At 45.7% G+C, this 24,179-nt stretch overlaps 1 protein-coding gene across 3 annotated transcripts in view; it reads right to left on the bottom strand.

Moving 5' to 3' along the window:
* TMEM161B (transmembrane protein 161B) overlaps positions 1–21,287 on the bottom strand; it is a 97,946-nt gene extending 76,659 nt beyond the window's left edge. Inside the window, exons 1-2 of one of the 3 annotated variants that reach the window (XM_063963971.1) lie at positions 21,137–21,287; positions 12,955–13,028 (exon numbers count right to left, since the gene is read on the bottom strand). In XM_063963971.1, the coding sequence (XP_063820041.1) occupies positions 12,955–13,028; positions 21,137–21,173 (111 nt within the window). In that variant the 5' untranslated portion in view covers positions 21,174–21,287. Of the gene's footprint in view, positions 1–12,954; positions 13,029–20,780; positions 21,116–21,136 lie in introns of those variants that run through there. The other 2 variants (XM_063963970.1, XM_063963972.1) reach the window with 2 other exon arrangements.
* Positions 21,288–24,179: the final 2,892 nt, after the last annotated feature.

The raw sequence follows: 24,179 nt of genomic DNA on the forward strand, positions 1-24,179 counted from the left end.
AAACGTGGCACTCTGAAAATAAATTGTATTGCGCCCATCGGGGATGCCGGAATGGGTTCAAATGACGCGCATTCAATGGGCGGAGTAAATAGACCCCAATAAATTTACAATTGAGTCGGCCCCAATAAATGTTGACAAACTGAGCAATTCAATTGTTGCTGTTCAGTCGCATAAGCTGCTCTGTAGACACATTTAAGGTCACAGCCTCCTGAGGTGCGAGCTGAAATGTGCGTAAATACTGTGGTTTGGGCGGCCAAACCTACACTTTAGACATGTTTAACCGCTGTGCGCTGCTAAACCCGGTACTAATGGGCGCAACAATAGAATAGCCCCGGTCGGCGCCCAAACAAAACAATTGAAATGGCTCCACAGACACACAGACGTTAGCACACAAACACTGATACAGACACAAACTGGCCCGATTCAATCGTTTTTCATGAGGCCACCACTAAAGGGTGCCCGATGACAGCAATTCAATTGTTCATCCATTCAGGTGCCCAGCAGCCGCAGAAGACTTTTTTTCCTGTAGACTCCTGAGGTGCGAGAAAAAAATGTGTGGAAACTGGGCACTTTGGGCGTCCAAACGGGAGTTTGTTTGGACATCCAAAGCAGGGAGTTAAACAGTTTTAGGCAGCTAACCCTGTTCTGTTTGGGCACTACATGCGCAATGTGCACGGGCTTCCAAACACAAGTGAATTGTGACAATTGTTTGGGCATCTAAACAGTCCCATTTAGACGGGATTTTTAGACCCCCCAACACACACACAGACACTAACACACACAGATCCTGACAGACGTTGACATACACTGACAAAGACAGACGTTGATACTGATGTCGACGCACAAACATTGACAGATGCTCACTGACGCTGACATAGACAGGCGCTAACAAAGAGTGTAAGCTGTAGCAGTGCGGGTGTGTGTGTGGGGGCGTCTAGTGGGCGCAGTTTGAATGTAAGCAGCAGCAGCTGCCACCGGGTGGGGGCAGACTGGAGGCTGCATCCATCGGGAGGAGGGGGGGTGTATTGCAATGGAGTAGCAACTGTAGCCCCCGGGTGGGCCACAGTGAAGGCAGTGATCGCAGGGGACAGACTGGGAGAGCAGGCAGGTGAGCGGAAGGAAGGTGGGTGCCACATTGTAAGCACAGTTAGCACTTTAGACTCCCAAACTGTCCAGAATGGGCGCCCAAACAGCGTAGTCCTTTTGGGCGGGGATAGTGTTTGAGCGCGCCCCCCCCAAAAAATTACAATTATGCCTATCAGGGACGCCAGAACAGGCGCAAATGGTTATTAGGCACCCAAAAACAAACAACTAGGCGATATTCAATTCTTATCGCGGCTCGCCGGCAGCTATTCAAATGTTTCTGCCGACGGGCGAGAGAACTTAATTCCAGCACGCTATCCCCAGGGAGGGGGGGTGGGGGAGGGGGGGGCAAGCTGAAATGAGCGACGAGTGACCCGTTTGGGTGCCCTGGGACTTTTCACGTTGCGCCCATTTATTTTGTTGGGTTTAGCCGCTTTACGCAATGAGAACTGGAGACGCCAGGTGGGAGAGTGTGGGGGGCGGGACGAGACAAACAGTGGAAGCCGCAGAAAATAAGAATTTACTTACCGGTAATTCTATTTCTCGTAGTCCGTAGTGGATGCTGGGGACTCCGTAAGGACCATGGGGAATAGCGGGCTCCACAGGAGACTGGGCACTCTAAAGAAAGATTTAGTACTATCTGGTGTGCACTGGCTCCTCCCTCTATACCCCTCCTCCAGACCTCAGTTAAGGAAACTGTTCCCGGAAGAGCTGACATTACAAGGAAAGGATTTTGGAATCCAGGGTAAGACTCATACCAGCCACACCAATCACACCGTATAACTTGTGATAAACATACCCAGTTAACAGTATGAACAAACAATAGAGCATCAACCAATGGATGCCAACATAACATAACCCTTTATTAAGCAATAACTATATACACGTATTGCAGAAAGTCCGCACTAGGGACGGGCGCCCAGCATCCACTACGGACTACGAGAAATAGAATTACCGTTAAGTAAATTCTTATTTTCTCTAACGTCCTAGTGGATGCTGGGGACTCCGTAAGGACCATGGGGATTATACCAAAGCTCCCAAACGGGCGGGAGAGTGCGGATGACTCTGCAGCACCGAATGGGCAAACACCAGGTCCTCCTCAGCCAGGGTATCAAACTTGTAGAACTTTGCAAATGTGTTTGAACCCGACCAAGTAGCAGCTCGGCAAAGCTGTAATGCCGAGACCCCTCGGGCAGCCGCCCAAGAAGAGCCCACCTTCCTTGTGGAATGGGCTTTTACTGATTTTGGTAGCGGCAATCCAGCCGCAGAATGAGCCTGCTGAATCGTGTTACAGATCCAGCTAGCAATGGTTTGCTTTGAAGCAGGAGCACCCAGCTTGTTGGATGCATACAGGATAAACAGCGAGTCAGTCTTCCTGACTCCAGCCGTCCTGGCAACATAGATCTTCAAAGCCCTGACTACATCAAGCAACTTGGAATCCTCCAAGTCACGAGTAGCCGCAGGCACCACAATGGGTTGGTTCAGATGAAAAGATGACACCACCTTTGGCAGAAACTGCGGACGAGTTCGCAATTCTGCCCTGTCCATATGGAAAACCAGATAGGGGCTTTTACATGACAAAGCCGCCAATTCTGACACACGCCTAGCTGAAGCTAGGGCCAACAGCATGACCACTTTCCACGTGAGATACTTTAGCTCCACCGTCTTAAGTGGCTCAAACCAATGGGATTTCAGGAAAGCCAAAACCACGTTCAGATCCCAAGGTGCCACTGGTGGCACAAAAGGAGGCTGAATATGCAGCACTCCCTTAACAAACGTCTGAACCTCAGGCAGTGAAGCCAGTTCTTTTTGAAAGAAAATGGATAGGGCCGAAATCTGGACTTTTATGGACCCTAATTTCAGGCCCATAGTCACACCCGACTGTAGGAAGTGCAGGAATCGACCCAGTTGGAATTCCTCTGTAGGGGCCTTCCTGGCCTCACACCAAGCAACATATTTTCGCCATATACGGTGATAATGTTTCGCTGTCACGTCCTTCCTAGCCTTTATCAGCGTAGGAATAACTGCTTCCGAAATGCCATTTTCTGCTAGGATCCGGTGTTCAACCGCCATGCCGTCAAACGCAGCAAGTCTTGGAACAGGCAGGGCCCCTGTTGTAACAGGTCCCGTCTGAGAGGCAGAGGCCATGGGTCCTCTGTGAGCATTTCTTGCAATTCCGGGTACCAAGTCCGTCTTGGCCAATCCGGAACAATGAGTATTGTTCTCACTCCTCTTTTTCTTACAATTCTCAGCACCTTTGGTATGAGAGGAAGAGGAGGAAACACATAGACCGACTGGAACACCCACGGTGTTACCAGTGCGTCCACAGCTATCGCCTGAGGGTCCCTGGACCTGGCGCAATATCTTTTTAGCTTTTTGTTGAGACGGGACGCCATCATGTCCACCTGTGTCAGTTCCCATCAATTTGCAATCTGCGTGAAGACTTCTTGATGAAGTCCCCACTCTCCCGGGTGGAGGTCGTGCCTGCTGAGGAAGTCTGCTTCCCAGTTGTCCACTCCCGGAATGAACACTGCTGACAGTGCTAGTACGTGATTCTCCGCCCACCGAAGAATCCTGGTGGCTTCTGCCATTGCCACCCTGCTTCTTGTGCCGCCCTGGCGGTTTACATGGGCCACTGCCGTGATGTTGTCTGACTGAATCAGCACCGGTTGGTTTCGAAGCAGAGGCTCCGCTTGACTCAGGGCGTTTTATATGGCCCTTAGTTCCAGAATATTGATGTGCAGACAAGTCTCCTGACTTGACCACAACCCTTGGAAGTTTCTTCCTTGAGTGACTGCCCCCCACCCTCGGAGGCTTGCATCCGTGGTCACCAGGACCCAGTCCTGTATGCCGAATCTGCGGCCCTCGAGGAGGTGAGCACATTGTAGCCACCACAGAAGAGACACCCTGGCCCTGGGGGACAGGGTGATCATCCGATGCATCTGAAGATGCGATCCGGACCACTTGTCCAGCAGATCCCACTGAAAAATCCTCGCATGGAACCTGCCGAAGGGAATGGCTTCGTAAGACGCCACCATCTTTCCCAGGACTCGTGTGCAGTGATGCACCGACACCTGTTTTGGCTTTAGGAGGTCTCTGACCAGAGTCACGAGCTCCTGAGCCTTCTCCTCCGGGAGAAACACCTTCTTCTGGTTGTGTCCAGAATCATGCCCAGGAAGGGCAGACGCGTCGCAGGAATCAGCTGCGACTTTGGAATGTTCAGAATCCAGCCGTGCTGACGCAACACTTCCTGAGAGTGTGCTACACTGATCAGCAACTGCTCCCTGGACCTCGCCTTTATGAGGAGATCGTCCAAGTATGGGATAATTGTAACCCCTTGCTTCCGAAGGAGCACCATCATCTCCGCCATCACTTTGGTAAAAACTCTCGGTGCCATGGACAGGCCAAACGGCAACGTCTGGAATTGGTAATGACAGTCCCGTACCACAAACCTGAGGTACTCCTGATGAGGCGGATAAATGGGGACATGCAAGTAAGCATCCTTGATGTCCAGAGACACCATAAAATCCCCTTCCTCCAGGCTTGCAATGACCGCTCTGAGCGATTCCATTTTGAACTTGAATGTCTTCAGATAAAAGTTCAGGGATTTTAAATTTAAAATGGGTCTGACCGAACCGTCCGGTTTCGGTACCACAAACATAGTGGAATAGTAGCCCCTGCCCCGTTGAAGGGGGGGGACCTCTACCACCACTTTCTGGAGAAAAAGTTTGTGAATTGCCTCCACCACTATCTCCCTTTCCATGGGGGAAGCTGGTAAAGCCGATTTTAGGTAATGGTGAGGGGGCATCACCTCGAATTCCAGCTTGTATCCCTGAGACACAATTTGTATAGCCCAAGGATCCACCTGTGAGCGAACCCACTGGTAGCTGAAATGTCGGAGACGCGCCCCCACAGCTCCTGGCTCCGCCTGTGGAGCCCTAGCGTCATGCGGTGGATTTAGTGGAAGCCGGGGAAGACTTTTGTTCCTGGGAACTAGCTGCGTGGTGCAGCTTTTTTCCTCTACCCCTGCCTCTGGCAAGAAAGGACGCACCTCTGACCTTCTTGCTCCTCTGAGAACGAAAGGACTGCATTTGATAATACGGTGCTTTCTTAGGTTGTGGAGGGACATAAGGCAAGAAATTTGACTTCCCAGCCGTAGCTGTGGAAACTAGGTCCGAGAGACCGTCCCCAAACAATTCCTCACCCTTATAAAGGTAAAACCTCCATGTGTTTTTTTAGAGTCGGTATCCCCTGTCCATTGCCGAGTCCATAAGACCCTTCTGGCAGAAATGGACATAGCGTTAACTCTAGAGCCCAGCAGGCAAATGTCCCTCTGGGCATCCCGCATATATAGGACCGCGTCCTTGATATGTGCCAGGGTCAGTAGAACAGTGTCCCTGTCCAGGGTATCCAACTCCTCAGACAGAGAATCCGTCCATGCAGCTACCGCACTACACATCCAGGCCGAAGCAATTGCTGGCCTCAGCAGTGTGCCAGAATGTGTATAAACGGACTTCAGGATAGCTTCCTGCTTTCTATCCACAGGATCCTTTAGGGCGGCCGTATCCGGAGACGGCAGGGCCACCTTCTTAGACAAGCGTGTCAACGCCTTGTCTACCCTATGGGAGGATTCCCAGCGTAACCTGTCCGTTGGCGGGAAAAGGATACGCCATAAGTAATCTCTTGGAAACTATCACCTTCCTGTCAGGGGAATCCCACGCTTTTTCACATAATTCATTTAATTCATGTGAAGGGGGAAAAGTCACTTCATGCTTTTTCTCCCCATACATATAAATCCTCTTGTCAGGGACAGGATTTTCCTCAGAAATGTGTAATACATCCTTCATAGCTACAATCATGTAGCGTATGGCTTTAGTCATTTTAGGCTGCAACTTTGCCTCATCGTCATCGACACTGGAGTCAGATTCCGTGTCGACATCTGTGTCAACTATCTGGGATAGTGTGCGCTTTTGGGACCCTGACGGCCTCTGCGCTGTAGGATCAGGCACGGGTTGAGACCCTGCTTGTCCCCCGGTTACAGTTTTATCCAATCTGTTATGCAAGGAGTTTACATTATCATTTAACACCTTCCACATATCCATCCAATCAGGTGTCGGCACCGTCGGCGGTGACACCACTCAGTTGCACTTGTTCTGCCTCCACGTATCCTTCCTCATCAAACATGTCGACACAGGCGTACCGACACACAGCACACACACAGGGAATGCTCTGACTGAGGACAGGACCCCACAAAGGCTTTTGGGGAGACAGAGAGAGAGTATGCCAGCACACACCCCAACGCTATATAACCCAGGGATTACACTGTAACTTCGTGTTTACCCTGTAGCTGCTGTTAATATATATACTGCGCCTAAATTTATGTGCTGCCCCCCCCCCCTCTCTTTTTTACCCTCTATTGCACCTGTATACTGCAGGGGAGAGCGTCCTTCCAGCGGAGCTGTGAAGAGAAAATGGCGCTGGTGTGCTGAGGAAGAAGGCCCCGCCCCCTCAGCGGCAGGCTTCTGTCCCGCTTTAATGTCTAAAAAATGGCGGGGGCTCTGGCATATATACAGTCCCAGACTGCATATATGTCTCTTTTTGCCAAAAAAGGTATTTTATTGCTGCCCAGGGCGCCCCCCCCCCCCCCCCATGTGCCCTACAGTGACCAGAGTGTGCGGTGTGCTGTGGGAGCAATGGCGCACAGTTGCAGTGCTGTGCACTACCTTAAGTGAAGACAGGAGTCTTCAGCCGCCGATTTCGATGTCTTCATGCTTCTGCTGCTTCTGTTCTTCTGGCTCTGCGAGGGGGACGGCGGCGCGGCTCCGGGAACGGACGATCAAGGTTAGGTACCTGTGTTCGATCCCTCTGGAGCTAATGGTGTCCAGTAGCCTAAGAAGCGCTACCTAGCTGCCGTGAGTAGGTTTGCTTCTCTCCCCTCAGTCCCTCGTAGCAGAGAGTCTGTTGCCAGCAGAAGCTCTCTGAAAACAAAAAACCTAACAAAATACTTTCTAATCTAGCAAGCTCAGGAGAGCCCACTAGGAGCACCCAGCTCGGCCGGGCACAGATTCTAACTGAGGTCTGGAGGAGGGGCATAGAGGGAGGAGCCAGTGCACACCAGATAGTACTAAATCTTTCTTTAGAGTGCCCAGTCTCCTGCGGAGCCTGCTATTCCCCATGGTCCTTACGGAGTCCCCAGCATCCACTAGGACGTTAGAGAAAGTAAATTACATGTACGATTGTATACCAGTGAATGCAGTGAAACGTGTGCCAGTGTAAAGTGTTGGGAGTGCATATATCGCTACAGCCAGCTACAGGGAGCAGCAGGGCAGACGCTCAGCTCTGCACTCTAGACGCTCAAACACCAAAATGGGCGTCCAAACATCACGCGCAGGACACACCGGACGAGGATAGTGTGTCTGAGTGCACAAATGCGGCACCCAAATAAACATTTGATTTCCGCCAATTGGGGACGCTGAAACGAGCGCGAATTACGTGCAAACAGTGGGCGGAGTTAATAAGCGCCCAAAAATAAACTGAATTGGTCCCTCGGGGGAAATTCAATTTTTTTTTTTTTTTTGCCTTACACCTACAATTAGTGGGTGCTTAACGAAGGAGATTACTTGTCCAAGGTGCCCTTTAATTATCTCTCCGCATATAGCAGCTAAACCTGTCTAAAGTCCTGGTTAGGGTGCCCAAACCACAGACTTTTCTTCTCGCAACCTCAGGAGTCTGTGCAAAAAATTTGTCTTACCATAGCACCAGCGTCTGAACAAAGCAAAAATGTAATTGCTCCGTCGTGCGCCATGTAGTGGGAAAACAACTGAATCACCCCCTTAGAAATATGTGTAGGCTAATACATTACTAGTGTCAAACTTTACATGCAGAAATAGGGCCCTGTCTGTCTGGCTCATAAACTGAAAAACAGAGAAAGACTACTATAAAAATACTCTGACCGAAGTTAATAGCTTGCATATCACACTGTGCTCCATACAATGGACAACAGTATAGTCAATGCATGGCCAAGACAAACATGTCCAAGGTTATAAGCATTTGCCGGTTATAAAGTAAATGGAAGAAATGTACTTTCTAACAAATAAACATTGTTTTGTGCATGTTACAGTAATGTACAAAGACAAATATGAAACTGATGAAGGACATGATTACTTATATCAACAGAAGTTTGAGATGTCTGTCATGGAGAGGTGTAGGCAAAAAATGTTATCAGCAAGGTGAATGCTATAATGAACGTAGGTCTGGTTAGTACAAGGTCAGGGAAAATGATTTCATAACAAAACCATGGAAATTACAATGACCAGACGTACAGTAACTCTGCGATTCTTTCAAGTAGTGTTCTCAAGCAGCATGAAAACACCACTGTCTATACACAGATGAAAACATTCAGGAGCCAATTCAGAGTTGGGATCAAAGAAAGAACAAAAAGGAAGGGGGGGGGGGGGAGGTGTGTGTGTGTGTGTGTGTGTGTGTGTGTGTGTGTGTGTGTGTGTGTGTGTGTGTGTGTGTGTGTGTCTACACAATAGGTTTCTTTTTTTGCATGCAAGGTAAATACTGGCTGCTTTTGCATGCAGCCCACAAATGAACAGCTTTATTTAAACATAGCAGTTTAGAGTTAAGCTAGGACAAACCGCTCCCAACTCTAGAGCAGGCCACACACCTAAAAGATAATTTTCCAAAACAGCCAACTAGTTGGTTGGAACGAAAATATGGTAATGTATAAGAGCTAATGATAATTCAACCATAGCTCCCAAATGCTGGAAAATGGACAAAAATGGTCAGACAACTTGTGGATCAAATTGCTTTAACCAACCTGTCAAAGACCATATTCTCCTGTTTTCTTTGGTTTGGGAGCAAACGGCTGATAGTCATTTGCTCCCATACATATTTTCATTCCAATTAGTAATTAGTTGGCTGGTTGGTATGGTGTGTGGCCAGCTTAAATCTCTACGCACATTTTATATCTACCTCACCTACCCCACAAGTGGGTTTTCAAAAAGGTGCAAATTTGCTCTTTTTTGCTTTTATCCAAACTCTAAATCAGCCCCTCAAGGGTGATGTAGGCTGACCATATTATATCCCTTTAACCTGGGGCACTCATGAATTACACAGGTTCTGTGGCTGCCTGTCTACAAGCCTGAATTTCACCTGGTTTTAAGCAGTCACAGAACCTGTGTAATTCATGTGTCCCAGGTTAAAGGGATAATATGGTGAGCCTAGGTGATGTAATGTACAATAATAAGGCATTATGCGTATGCGCTCCCGGACTGCATGTACGGAAGGAAATAATGTATATTCTCCCATATACAGTGTTGTACACAGCTTGTGGTGTGTCTACCACCATCTGCATGCTTGGCTGTTTCTACTAGTCATCAGTGCACACTTGCACTAGTGCTATACTAGGTGCAAAAGATAGTTATGCTCGTGTCCAACTCTGCATAGCCTGCAGTTCAGTCAACACGCCCTCAGGTAACTTTGCATACATTACAGCCCAATTATGTCTCCTCAGTCATTGGTACAGAAGCAACTGAAATGAGTAAAAGGTATTACCCTGCATTAATAGTACAAGCTGCATTTGTGGAACTTCACCAGGAGCTAAAGAAAGGTACACCATTTTGTGAGCGCTGTGCTGCAGACATATTTTCGTCACACAGACTTGATGAAGACTGTGAGACGAAACGCGTTGGAAGACCTGTACCTACCTCATATCCAGATAAGGAATTACCTTTTTATTGATTCTATTGTAGTTTTTATATATTTTAAGTACTTTAGTCCAGCTGTGATTTGTATTGTTGTCCCATTTTTTACGTCACATGTTTTTACCGATATTAGATTGTTTTAACTACTAATAAATTGTTATTTATTCAATTCACATTGATATCTGCTACATTGATTTAACACCAGTGGTCGCTACGCATCCCTCATCCTTTGTTTATCATTTCTATTTATTTCAGGGAAGTTACCACCCCTGTTTTTTATTGAGGGTTTAAGCTGACGCCCCGTGAATACAATAGGGGAGTGTTTTTTAAAAAACGATTTATCATTACCACATACATAGCATATCTGAAACGTGTTCCCATCACATGTGGCGCATTAATAATCTGTTTCTAGACATATTTTTTAATTTAACTGAATCTGTTACATTAAGGCTGGATACACATCAGAATGGCGCATTAGATACAGGCACAGGCGCACACAGAATATAGGCATACCACATATTTTAATCAGCAGAGTCGGCTTGTGTGTCTTATTCACATAGCGATGCGAATAAGACATTTGTGGTAAAAAAATAAAAATGCCCATCGCTAACAGAGTTGCACAGGACTTGTCAGATCAATCACGACAGATATATGAGAACACATCTGTAGGCATTCATTCACACTCAGTTTTCAACGTGCAGAACAGACTGAACATGTTTCGGTCACCAGGGCACAGGGTGTAATGACAGGATTTCTACACATTAATGTCACATGGATATTATGTTGATTGCTGTAGTACTATTTTACTTTGAAAACAAAAAAAACCTAAACGAAATAAATGGTTTGCACATTTCTACAATAGGTTACTCAAATTTTCACAATAGTTTAATCTTAAAATCACTATCAAACACCTTAAGTGTAGAACTAGCACTACTCTAAGGGGTATATTTACTAAGGTGCGGGTTTACAGAAGTGGAGATGTTGCCCATGATAGCAACTAGGGTGGCCAATCACGGGCCATCAATCAGATTCCAGCTACTATCTTCTAGAAGGTGCTAGATAAAGGATTAGTACAATCTGATTGGTTGGTTGCTAAGGGCAACATCTCCACTTCTATAAACCAGCACCTCAGTAAATATACCTACTGAGTGTACTGTACAGACTTCAGTCTTCAAGGACCAAACAATCAAGAAGAATAGCATTCCATGATAATGTGGTCATTCTTTATATCAAAGATCACATGTATCTGAAACAGACTAACAAATGACAATAAAAGGTTTACACTTATAATTAGGTGACCACACAAGGAAAAGAAGACGAGACCAATTAAGGTGGCTAAGTATGTCATAGTGTATACTGGATATCGGTACCTACTAAGCAGATTGTAAATGTATAACTCTGCAATACACCAACAGCTTGAGTGCAATGTAACTTGTGTGATAAACTGTTCTCTCTTGCAGTAGCAAGTTACCAAGTATTTTACAAAATTTCATTCAACAACTTACCTTACTTAAATGACATGGAACAAAGCACAGTGCACCGCAAACATGAGTTGTAGTCCAATCACACAACAGAATCTAGTGGTTTAGTGCAGTCACAGTAATTAGGTAAAAATCTGAGTAATGGTGAGTACACACGGGGAGATTTTTCCTTACGATTTTGACTAGTCAAAATCGTAAGAAAAGTTAGTGCAGATCGCAAGGTGAAAGTCACCTTGCGATCCCGATTCGATGCCGATGCGCGGTCGACATCGCAAGATTAGATAGACTGTGCAGGAAAGTCAATTTTGACTATCTAAAAATTGACACTTAGCCAAAATCGCACATAGTCTGTATCTCAAGCACACTCATTATGTGCTTGCGATGCAGACCTAGCCCCTGTCGCATAGTGAGAATCGGGCACAGCCCGAATCTCACCGTGTGGATACACCTTAAGCGCTCTACCTTGCAGCGTGTGGTCCATTACCCCATTATAAGAAATAAGCCCCAGTGCACCCTGCATCTTTGTTCCTGTTACATATGGGATTACTATTTTGTTTAGCAACACTATCCTGTCTCTTTACACCTCTATGGAGTTATGCCACAAATCTGAAAGAGAATATCCAGAAAATACCTACAAACAAGATCTGCGTTTTTGCCAAACCCTTCCATGACATTGCTTGTAATAAAAAAAGTAGTGTAGTGACCACTACACTACTTCAAAGCATTTCTCCTACAGCTACTACTACCGGTCTCAGGTAGACCATGTGCTAGAACCCATAGCAACCAATCATATTAATTACAATTTTTCCGATGATAGTTGAAAGGGGAACATCAATCATATGTGACAAATGTGCTTCTATTGTAAACAAAAGAATATGCATCCGCTGCCAACAGATTAGACTGCGTATACTTTGCTCTATATCAGACAATAGATCCAGACATTAGAAACTTCCACACAGGTAATAGAAATATGCTGCTGTACAAAAACCCCCTCAAAACACTGCATGATCAATACTAGCTACTATGAAGACTGAAAAGAAGCTATCTGAACAACATTAATATTGAAGCACTTTGAACAAACACAAGCATGATGAATCTTTTAACAGCAAACATATTTCAGTATTCAGATTAAAACAGATATAAAAAGATATTTTGGAGAAACATTTTAGTAAGGCGAGAGGTCTTGCTGTTATTAACAATCATTAATGCAAAACTAAAAAAGGTTTACAATCTACTTGCTTTTACCAGCCATGATTTGCTCTACTGTCCACCCTTACTTCCCCACTCCCTCTACTCTGCATTTGCTATATGTATCCGATATGCACAATTGTACTGTTAATACTGGTACATGTGGCAGACACTTTGTTGTGCCATACAGATAAGAGGAATAAACAAAAATATTAATATTACTTTTCTTTAATTGTGCACAAGTCATTTCAGCTATTTTTCTGGGTAAGTAAATATCCTCCTGTTGCCACAGACAGAAGTCCTGAAAACATGATGTGCTGAGGGTACTTGGAGACTGGAGTTGAAAAGGGCTTTCCTTTTAATGACAACCATAAAACCCTTTTTCTTTTGCTTATGTCTCAAGTTAGTCCAAAGGTACACTGATTGCAAGCTCCATATCTAAGAATAAGCCGTAAATAATGTACAATGATTTAAAATGAATATGTCCATACCATCTTTCCACTGAAGGCTTGTTCTCCACAACGCTTAAAAACGTGAACTTTTCTTCGGATATCATAAATGAATACTAAAACAAAAGTTATAGTGAATGTAAATAAAACTAATTCAAAATTTAGAGGTAACAAAATAAATTCCATAATGAGAACAAACTAACAATGAAATATCAGTGGTCATACAGTGGCAAGTTACTAAGGCGAGGGCTCACAGAGACCTTGCTAGAGTCCCGGATGAAGGCTACTGAAGGTGAAACAGCTTAAGGTTCAAGTAAAAAAACAATGAGCACAGGGTGAGTATATTACATGGCGCATGTTTTATCATAGAACAAACACCAGGCATGCTGATACAGGATACAGTAGATTCAAAACAAAGAGGCAGAATTATTTTGGGGTAATTATCAGTCAGCTGTCATATTGCACAGGTAACTGTAATCCAATGCAGTAAGGCGGGGGTATTCGACATGCAGCCCTGCAAATGCTGTGGAACTACACATCCCAGCAGGCCACGCCACAGTTTTTCCATTAGGACAGCTAAAACTGTGGCATGGTACTGTATGATGGGATGTGCAGATCCACAACAGCAGGAGGGACACATGTTGTAATGTATAAAGTATGTATCAGTTCACAAGGCAGCTATGTGAATGTGCAGGTACCTCTCACACAGTGCAGGAAAGTCTGTGTATCAGACCATAGGACAGTAATGTGCAGGGATGTATACTCTCATACAGTGCAGGAAGATGTGTGTATCAGACCATAGGACAGTAATGTGCAGGGATGTATACTCTCATACAGTGCAGGAAGGTGTGTGTATCAGACCATAGGACAGTAATGTGCAGGGATGTATACTCTCACACAGTGCAGGAAGGTGTGTGTATCAGACCATAGGACAGTAATGTGCAGGGATGTATACTCTCATACAGTGCAGGAAGATGTGTGTATCAGACCATAGGACAGTAATGTGCAGGGATGTATACTCTCACACAGTGCAGGAAGGTCTGTGTATCAGACCATAGGACAGTAATGTGCAGGGATGTATACTCTCATACAGTACAGGAAGGTGTGTGTATCAGACCATAGGACAGTAATGTGCAGGGATGTATACTCTCATACAGTGCAGGAAGGTGTATCAGATCATAGGACAGTAATGTGCAGGGATGTATACTCTCATACAGTGCAGGAAGGTGTATCAGATCATAGGACAGTAATGTGCAGGGATGTATACTCTCATACAGTGCAGGAAGGTGTGTGTATCAGACCACAGGACAGTAATGTGCAGTGATGTATACTCTCATACAGTGCAGGAAGGTGTGTGTATCAGACCATAGGACAGTAATGTGCAGGGATGGATACTCTCCTACAGTGCAGGAAGGTGTGTGTATCAGACCATAGGACAGTAATGTGCAGGGATGGATACTCTCCTACAGTGCAGGAAGATGTGTGTATCAGACCATAGGACAGTAATGTGCAGGGATGTATACTCTCACACAGTGCAGGAAGGTGTGTGTATCAGACCATAGGACAGTAATGTGCAGGGATGTATACTCTCATACAGTGCAGGAAGGTGTATCAGATCATAGTACAGTAATGTGCAGTGATGTATACTCTCATACAGTGCAGGAAGGTGTGTGTATCAGACCATAGGACAGTAATGTGCAGAGATGTATACTCTCATACAGTGCAGGAAGGTGTGTGTATCAGACCATATGACAGTAATGTGCAGGGATGTATACTCTCATACAGTGCAGGAAGGTGTGTGTATCAAACCATATGACAGTAATGTGCAGGGATGTATACTCTCATACAGTGCAGGAAGGTGTGTGTATCAGACCACATTACTAGGAATGTGCAGGGATGTATACTCTCAAACAATGCAGGAAGGTGTGTGTAACAGACGATAGGACAGTAATGTGCAGGGATGTATACTCTCATACAATACAGGAAGGTGTGTGTATCAGACCATAGGACAGTAATGTGCAGGGATGTATACTCTCATACAGTGCAGGAAGGTGTGTGTATCAAACCATAGGACAGTAATGTGCAGGAATGTATACTCTCATACAGTGCAGGAAGGTGTGTGTATCAGACCATAGGACAGTAATGTGCAGGGATGTATACTCTCATACAGTGCAGGAAGGTGTGTGTATCAGACCATAGGACAGTAATGTGCAGGGATGTATACTCTCATACAGTGCAGGAAGGTGTGTGTATCAGACCATAGGACAGTAATGTGCAGGGATGTATACTCTCATACAGTGCAGGAAGGTGTATCAGATCATAGTACAGTGATGTGCAGGGATGTATACTCTCATACAGTGCAGGAAGGTGTATCAGATCATAGGACAGTAATGTGCAGAGATGTATACTCTCATACAGTGCAGGAAGGTGTGTGTATCAGACCATATGACAGTAATGTGCAGGGATGTATACTCTCATACAGTGCAGGAAGGTGTGTGTATCAGACCACATTACTAGGAATGTGCAGTGATGTATACTCTCATACAATGCAGGAAGGTGTGTGTAACAGACGATAGGACAGTAATGTGCAGGGATGTATACTCTCATACAGTGCAGGAAGGTGTGTGTATCAAACCATATGACAGTAATGTGCAGGGATGTATACTCTCATACAGTGCAGGAAGGTGTGTGTAACAGACGATAGGACAGTCATGTGCAGTGATGTATACTCTCATACAGTGCAGGAAGGTGTGTGTATCAAACCATATGACAGTAATGTGCAGGGATGTATACTCTCATACAGTGCAGGAAGGTGTGTGTATCAGACCACATTACTAGGAATGTGCAGTGATGTATACTCTCATACAATGCAGGAAGGTGTGTGTAACAGACGATAGGACAGTAATGTGCAGGGATGTATACTCTCATACAATACAGGAAGGTGTGTGTATCAGACCATAGGACAGTAATGTGCAGGGATGTATACTCTCATACAGTGCAGGAAGGTGTGTGTGTATCAGACCATAGGACAGTAATGTGCAGGGATGTATACTCTCATACAGTGCAGGAAGGTGTGTGTATCAGACCACAGGACAGTAATGTGCAGGGATGTATACTCTCATACAGTGCAGGAAGGTGTGTGTATCAGACCACAGGACAGTAATGTGCAGGGATGTATACTCTCATACAGTGCAGGAAGGTGTGTGTATCAGACCATAGGACAGTAATGTGCAGGGATGTATACTCTCATACAGTGCAGGAAGGTGTATCAGATCATAGTACAGTAATGTGCAGGGATGTATACTCGCATACAGTGCAGGAAGGTGTGTGTATCAGACCACAGGACAGTAATGTGCAGGGATGTATACTCTCATACAGTGCAGGAAGGTGTGTGTATCAGACCACAGGACAGTAATGTGCAGGGATGTATACTCTCATACAGTGCAGGAAGGTGTATCAGATCATAGGACAGTAATGTGCAGAGATGTATACTCTCATACAGTGCAGGAAGGTGTGTGTATCAGACCATAGGACAGTAATGTGCAGGGATGTATACTCTCATACAGTGCAGGAAGGTGTATCAGATCATAGTACAGTAATGTGCAGGGATGTATACTCTCATACAGTGCAGGAAGGTGTATCAGATCATAGGACAGTAATGTGCAGGGATGTATACTCTCATACAGTGCAGGAAGGTGTATCAGATCATAGGACAGTAATGTGCAGGGATGTATACTCTCATACAATGCAGGAAGGTGTGTGTATCAGACTATAGGACAGTAATGTGCAGGGATGTATACTCTCATACAATACAGGAAGGTGTGTGTATCAGACTATAGGACAGTAATATGAATGTATACTCTCATACAATACAGGAAAGAATGTGTAACAGACCACAGTACTAGGAATGTGCATGGATGTACACTCTCATACAGGGCAGGAAAGTATGTGTATCCGACCATATGACAGTAATATGAACGTGCAGGTATGCATACTCTCACACAGTGCAGAAAGGGATGTGCATACTATCAGACCATATGACAGTAATGTGAATGTGCAGGGATGTATATATATATATCAGACCATAGGTCAGTAATGTGCAGGGATGCATACTCTCATATAGTGTGTGTATCAGACCATATGACAGTAATGTGAATGTGCAGGGATATATACTCTCATGCAGTGCAGGTAGGTGTGTATATCAGACCATGTGATCGTAATGTGAAAGTGCAGGGATGTATACACTCATACAGTATACAGTGCAGGAAGGTGTATCAGATCATAGGACAGTAATGTGCAGGGATGTATACTCTCATACAGTGCAGGAAGGTGTGTGTATCAGACCACAGGACAGTAATGTGCAGGGATGTATACTCTCATACAGTGCAGGAAGGTCTGTGTATCAGACCATAGGACAGTAATGTGCAGGGATGTATACTCTCATACAGTGCAGGAAGGTGTGTGTATCAGACCACAGGACAGTAATGTGCAGGGATGTATACTCTCATACAGTGCAGGAAGGTGTGTGTATCAGACCATAGGACAGTAATGTGCAGGGATGTATACTCTCATACAGTGCAGGAAGGTGTGTGTATCAGACCATAGGACAGTAATGTGCAGGGATGTATACTCTCATACAGTGCAGGAAGGTGTGTGTATCAGACCATAGGACAGTAATGTGCAGGGATGTATACTCTCATACAGTGCAGGAAGGTGTGTATACTAAAAGACCATATTACAGTAATGTGAATGTCCAGGGTTGTATACACTCATACAGTATACAGTGCAGGAAGGTGTGTGTGTATCAGACCATAGGACAGTAATGTGCAGGGATGTATACTCTCATACAATACAGGAAGGTGTGTGTATCAGACCACAGGACAGTAATGTGCAGAGATGTATACTCTCATACAGTGCAGGAAGGTGTATCAGATCATAGTACAGTAATGTGCAGGGATGTATACTCTCATACAGTGCAGGAAGGTGTATCAGTTCATAGGACAGTAATGTGCAGAGATGTATACTCTCATACAGTGCAGGAAGGTGTGTGTATCAGACCATAGGACAGTAATGTGCAGGGATGTATACTCTCATACAATGCCGGAAGGTGTGTGTATCAGACCACATTACTAGAAATGTGCAGTGATGTATACTCTCATACAATGCAGGAAGGTGTGTGTAACAGACGATAGGACAGTAATGTGCAGGGATGTATACTCTCATACAGTGCAGGAAGGTGTGTGTATCAAACCATATGACAGTAATGTGCAGGGATGTATACTCTCATACAGTGCAGGAAGGTGTGTGTATCAGACCATATTACTAGGAATGTGCAGTGATGTATACTCTCATACAATGCAGGAAGGTGTGTGTAACAGACGATAGGACAGTAATGTGCAGGGATGTATACTCATACAATACAGGAAGGTGTGTGTATCAGACCATAGGACAGTAATGTGCAGGGATGTATACTCTCATACAGTGCAGGAAGGTGTGTGTATCAGACCATAGGACAATAATGTGCAGGGATGTATACTCTCATACAGTGCAGGAAGGTGTGTGTATCAGACCATAGGACAGTAATGTGCAGGGATGTATACTCTCATACAGTGCAGGAAGGTGTGTGTATCAGACCACAGGACAGTAATGTGCAGGGATGTATACTCTCATACAGTGCAGGAAGGTGTGTGTATCAGACCACAGGACAGTAATGTGCAGGGATGTATACTCTCATACAGTGCAGGAAGGTGTGTGTATCAGACCATAGGACAGTAATGTGCAGGGATGTATACTCTCATACAGTGCAGGAAGGTGTATCAGATCATAGTACAGTAATGTGCAGGGATGTATACTCTCATACAGTGCAGGAAGGTGTGTGTATCAGACCACAGGACAGTAATGTGCAGGGATGTATACTCTCATACAGTGCAGGAAGGTGTGTGTATCAGACCATAGGACAGTAATGTGCAGGGATGTATACTCTCATACAGTGCAGGAAGGTGTGTGTATCAGACCATAGGACAGTAATGTGCAGGGATGTATACTCTCATACAGTGCAGGAAGGTGTGTGTATCAGACCATAGGACAGTAATGTGCAGGGATGTATACTCTCATACAGTGCAGGAAGGTGTATCAGATCATAGGACAGTAATGTGCAGGGATGTATACTCTCATACAGTGCAGGAAGGTGTATCAGATCATAGGACAGTAATGTGCAGAGATGTATACTCTCATACAGTGCAGGAAGGTGTGTGTATCAGACCATAGGACAGTAATGTGCAGGGATGTATACTCTCATACAATGCCGGAAGGTGTGTGTATCAGACCACATTACTAGGAATGTGCAGTGATGTATACTCTCATACAATGCAGGAAGGTGTGTGTAACAGACGATAGGACAGTCATGTGCAGTGATGCATACTCTCATACAGTGCAGGAAGGTGTGTGTAACAGACGATAGGACAGTAATGTGCAGTGATGTATACTCTCATACAGTGCAGGAAGGTGTGTGTATCAGACCATATGACAGTAATGTGCAGGGATGTATACTCTCATACAGTGCAGGAAGGTGTGTGTATCAGACCACATTACTAGGAATGTGCAGTGATGTATACGCTCATACAATGCAGGAAGGTGTGTGTATCAGACCACATTACTAGGAATGTGCAGTGATGTATACTCTCATACAATGCAGGAAGGTGTGTGTAACAGACGATAGGACAGTAATGTGCAGTGATGTATACTCTCATACAGTGCAGGAAGGTGTGTGTATCAGACCATATGACAGTAATGTGCAGGGATGTATACTCTCATACAGTGCAGGAAGGTGTGTGTATCAGACCACATTACTAGGAATGTGCAGTGATGTATACTCTCATACAATGCAGGAAGGTGTGTGTAACAGACGATAGGACAGTCATGTGCAGTGATGTATACTCTCATACAGTGCAGGAAGGTGTGTGTAACAGACGATAGGACAGTAATGTGCAGGGATGTATACTCTCATACAGTGCAGGAAGGTGTGTGTATCAGACCATATGACAGTAATGTGCAGGGATGTATACTCTCATACAGTGCAGGAAGGTGTGTGTATCAGACCACATTACTAGGAATGTGCAGGGATGTATACTCTCAAACAATGCAGGAAGGTGTGTGTAACAGACGATAGGACAGTAATGTGCAGGGATGTATACTCTCATACAATACAGGAAGGTGTGTGTATCAGACCATAGGACAGTAATATGAATGTATACTCTCATACAATACAGGAAAGAATGTGTAACAGACCACAGTACTAGGAATGTGCAGGGATGTATACTCTCATACAGTGCAGGAAGGTGTGTATACTAAAAGACCATATTACAGTAATGTGAAAGTGCAGGGATGTATACACTCATACAGTATACAGTGCAGGAAGGTGTGTGTATCAGACCATATGACAGTAATGTGCAGGGATGTATACTCTCATACAGTGCAGGAAGGGATGTATATTAGACCATAGGACAGTAATGTGCAGGGATGTATACTCTCATACAGTGCAGGAAGGTGTGTATATTAAAAGACCATATTACAGTAATGTGAATGTGCAGGGGATGTATACACTCATACAGTATACAGTGCAGGAAGATGTGTGTATCAGACCATATGACAGTAATGTGCAGGGATGTATACTCTCATACAGTGAAGGAAGGGATGTATATTAGACCATAGGACAGTAATGTGCAGGGATGTATACTCTCATACAGTGCAGGAAGGTGTGTATACTAAAAGACCATATTACAGTAATGTGAATGTGCAGGGATGTATACACTCATACAGTATACAGTGCAGGTAGGTATGTGTATCAGACCATAGACATAGCAATGTACCTCTCAGTCAGTGCACCTGGGAACATATAGACGCAGACGGCTGCGCTGACACCTGTACAGTAACGTGCTGCAGCCCAGCTCACACCTGTCCCCTGTACACACAGCTCTGTCACCGGCACCACTACACTTCTTGTGCTGGAGGTCACGCTAGGACCCCATCATACAGCAACATGGCGGCGCCCTTCTGAGTACCCAGGCTCGGTGAGATCACACAGCGCATTTTAAATCAGGTTGATTTTACTTAACAGGACATAACCTAGAACTATGCAGCCGAAAGCAAGAGCATGAATGCAGACGCAGCAATTAGTCAGCTCTAATGTTTTTACGCATTCTGAACAGGCACATGAAGGTCAGACCTGATCTTAAGAAAAGACCCTGGAGCTGTCTGCGCATGCGTTTTACGGATACTTCTCCGTCGCGTTAACAGAAAAAGGTAGGTAGACGTCTGATGGCTTCACGTGGTGCATAACGCGCGTTGGTGTCGGCTTAGGTTGCTACCGGTCACGTGACTGATATGTGCGGCCATGATGTGTGTGGGCAAGTTTAGAGCTACAGTAAGTCATGGGCAGCAGTTGTCTTTAAATACATTATCACATCGCCGTCACGTCACATCATGATAAGATGTTATAAACAGGATGCTCGATAGTATCGGCACATCCATGGCTGTATGAGACTGTAAATAGAAATTGGGTGACTACGTCTTACAAGAGAGATCAGAAGGAGATGTAATTCAATGGACAGCTTCTCCACTAGCCCACTCCCCACTGTTTTCACTGCATGATGCTCCACAAACCATTGTACAGTATATCAAACCTTCGAGGTAGCTCTTCTCCATAGCATCCAATCAGAGTCTCACTGTTATTTCTCTGACGTCCAAGTGGATGCTGGGGTTCCGTAAGGACCATGGGAATAGACGGCTCCGCAGGAGACTGGGCACACTAAAAGAAAGATTTGGTACTACCTGGTGTGCACTGGCTCCTCCCTCTACGCCCCTCCTCCAGACCTCAGTTAGATTTCTGTGCCCGGCCGAGCTGGATGCACACTAGGGGCTCTCCTGAGCTCCTAGAAAGAAAGTATATGTTAGGTTTTTTATTTTACAGTGAGACCTGCTGGCAACAGGCTCACTGCAACGAGGGACTAAGGGGAGAAGAAGCGAACCTACCTGCTTGCAGCTAGCTTGGGCTTCTTGGGCTACTGGACACCATTAGCTCCAGAGGGATCGACTGCAGGACCCGTCCTTGGTGTTCGTTCCCGGAGCCGCGCCGCCGTCCCCCTTACAGAGCCAGAAGCATGAAGATGGTCCGGAAAATCGGCGGCAGAAGACTTCAGTCTTCACCAAGGTAGCGCACAGCACTGCAGCTGTGCGCCATTGCTCCTCATACACACTTCACACTCCGGTCACTGAGGGTGCAGGGCGCTGGGGGGGGGCGCCCTGAGCAGCAATAAAAACACCTTGGCTGGCAAAATAATCACAATATATAGCCCCAGAGGCTATATATGTGATAATTACCCCTGCCAGAATCCATAAAAAAGCGGGAGAAAAGTCCGCGAAAAAGGGGCGGAGCTATCTCCCTCGGCACACTGGCGCCATTTTCTCTTCACAGTGTAGCTGGAAGACAGCTCCCCAGGCTCTCCCCTGTAGTTTTCAGGCTCAAAGGGTTAAAAAGAGAGGGGGGGCACTAAATTTAGGCGCAATATTGTTTATACAAGCAGCTATTGGGGAAAATTCACTCAGTGATAGTGTTTATCCTTCATTATATAGCGCTCTGGTGTGTGCTGGCATACTCTCTGTCTCCCCAAAGGGCTGTGTGGGGTCCTGTCCTCAGTCAGAGCATTCCCTGTGTGTGTGCGGTGTGTCGGTACGGCTGTGTCGACATGTTTGATGAGGAGGCTTATGTGGAGGCGGAGCAGATGCCGATAAATGGGATGTCGCCCCCTGTGGGCCGACACCAGAGTGGATGGATAGGTGGAAGGTATTAACCGACAGTGTCAACTCCTTACATAAAAGGCTGGATGACGTAACAGCTATGGGACAGCCGGCTTCTCAGCCCGCGCCTGCCCAGGCGTCTCAAAGGCCATCAGGGGCTCAAAAACGCCCGCTCCCTCAGATGGCAGACACAGATGCCGACACGGAGTCTGACTCCAGTGTCGACGAGGTTGAGACATATACACAATCCACTAGGAACATCCGTTACATGATCCCGGCAATAAAAAATGTGTTACACATTTCTGACATTAACCCAAGTACCACTAAAAAAGGGTTTTATGTGTGGGGAGAAAAAGCAGGCAGTGTTTTGTTCCCCCATCAAATGAGTGAATGAAGTGTGAAAAAGCGTGGGTTCCCCCGATAAGAAACTGGTAATTTCTAAAAAGTTACTGATGGCGTACCCTTTCCCGCCAGAGGATAAGTTACGCTGGGAGATATCCCCTAGGGTGGATAATGCGCTCACACGTTTGTTAAAAAAGGTGGCACTGCCGTCTTAGGATACGGCCACTTTGAAGGTACCTGCTGATAAAAAGCAGGAGGCTATCCTGAAGTCTGTATTTACACACTCAGGTACTAGACTGAGACCTGCAGTTAGTGCTGCTGCAGCGTGGTCTGTAACCCTGTCAAACAGGGATACTATTTTGCGAACATAAGACGTCGTCTTATATATGAGGGATGCACAGAGGGATATTTTGCCGGCTGGCATCCAGAATTAATGCAATGTCCATTCTGTCAGGAGGGTATTAAAGACCCGACACTGGACAGGTGATGCTGACTTTAAAAGGCACATAGAGCCTTATAAGGGTGAGGAATTGTTTGAGGATGGTCTCTGGGACCTCGTATCCACAGCAACAGCTGGGAAGAAATTTTTTTACCTCAGGTTTCCTCACAGCCTAAGAAAAGCACTGTATTATCAGGTACAGTCCTTTCGGCTTCAGAAAAGCAAGCGGGTCAAAGGCGCTTCCTTTCTGCACAGAGACGAGGGAAGAGGGAAAAAGCTGCACCAGTCAGCCAGTTCCCAGAATCAAAATTCTTCCCCCGCTTCCTCTGAGTCCACCGCATGACGCGGGGGCTCCACAGGCGTAGCCAGGTACGGTGGGGGGGCCGCCTCAAAAATTTCAGCGATCAGTGGGCTCGCTCACAGGTGGATCCCTGGATCCTTCAAGTAGTATCTCAGGGGTACAAGCTGGAATTCGAGGCGTCTCCCCCCTGCCGTTTCCTCAAATCTGCCTTGCCGACAACTCCCTCAGGCAGGGAGGCTGTGCTAGAGGCAATTCACAAGCTGTATTCCCAGCAGGTGATAGTCAAGGTGCCCCTACTTCAACAAGGACGGGGTTACTATTACACACTGTGGTACCGAAACCGGACGGTTCGGTGAGACCCATTTTAAATTTGAAATCCTTGAACACATA

The sequence above is a fragment of the Pseudophryne corroboree genome, chromosome 1 (genome assembly GCF_028390025.1).
Source record: "Pseudophryne corroboree isolate aPseCor3 chromosome 1, aPseCor3.hap2, whole genome shotgun sequence".
NCBI classification, from domain to species: domain Eukaryota; kingdom Metazoa; phylum Chordata; class Amphibia; order Anura; family Myobatrachidae; genus Pseudophryne; species Pseudophryne corroboree.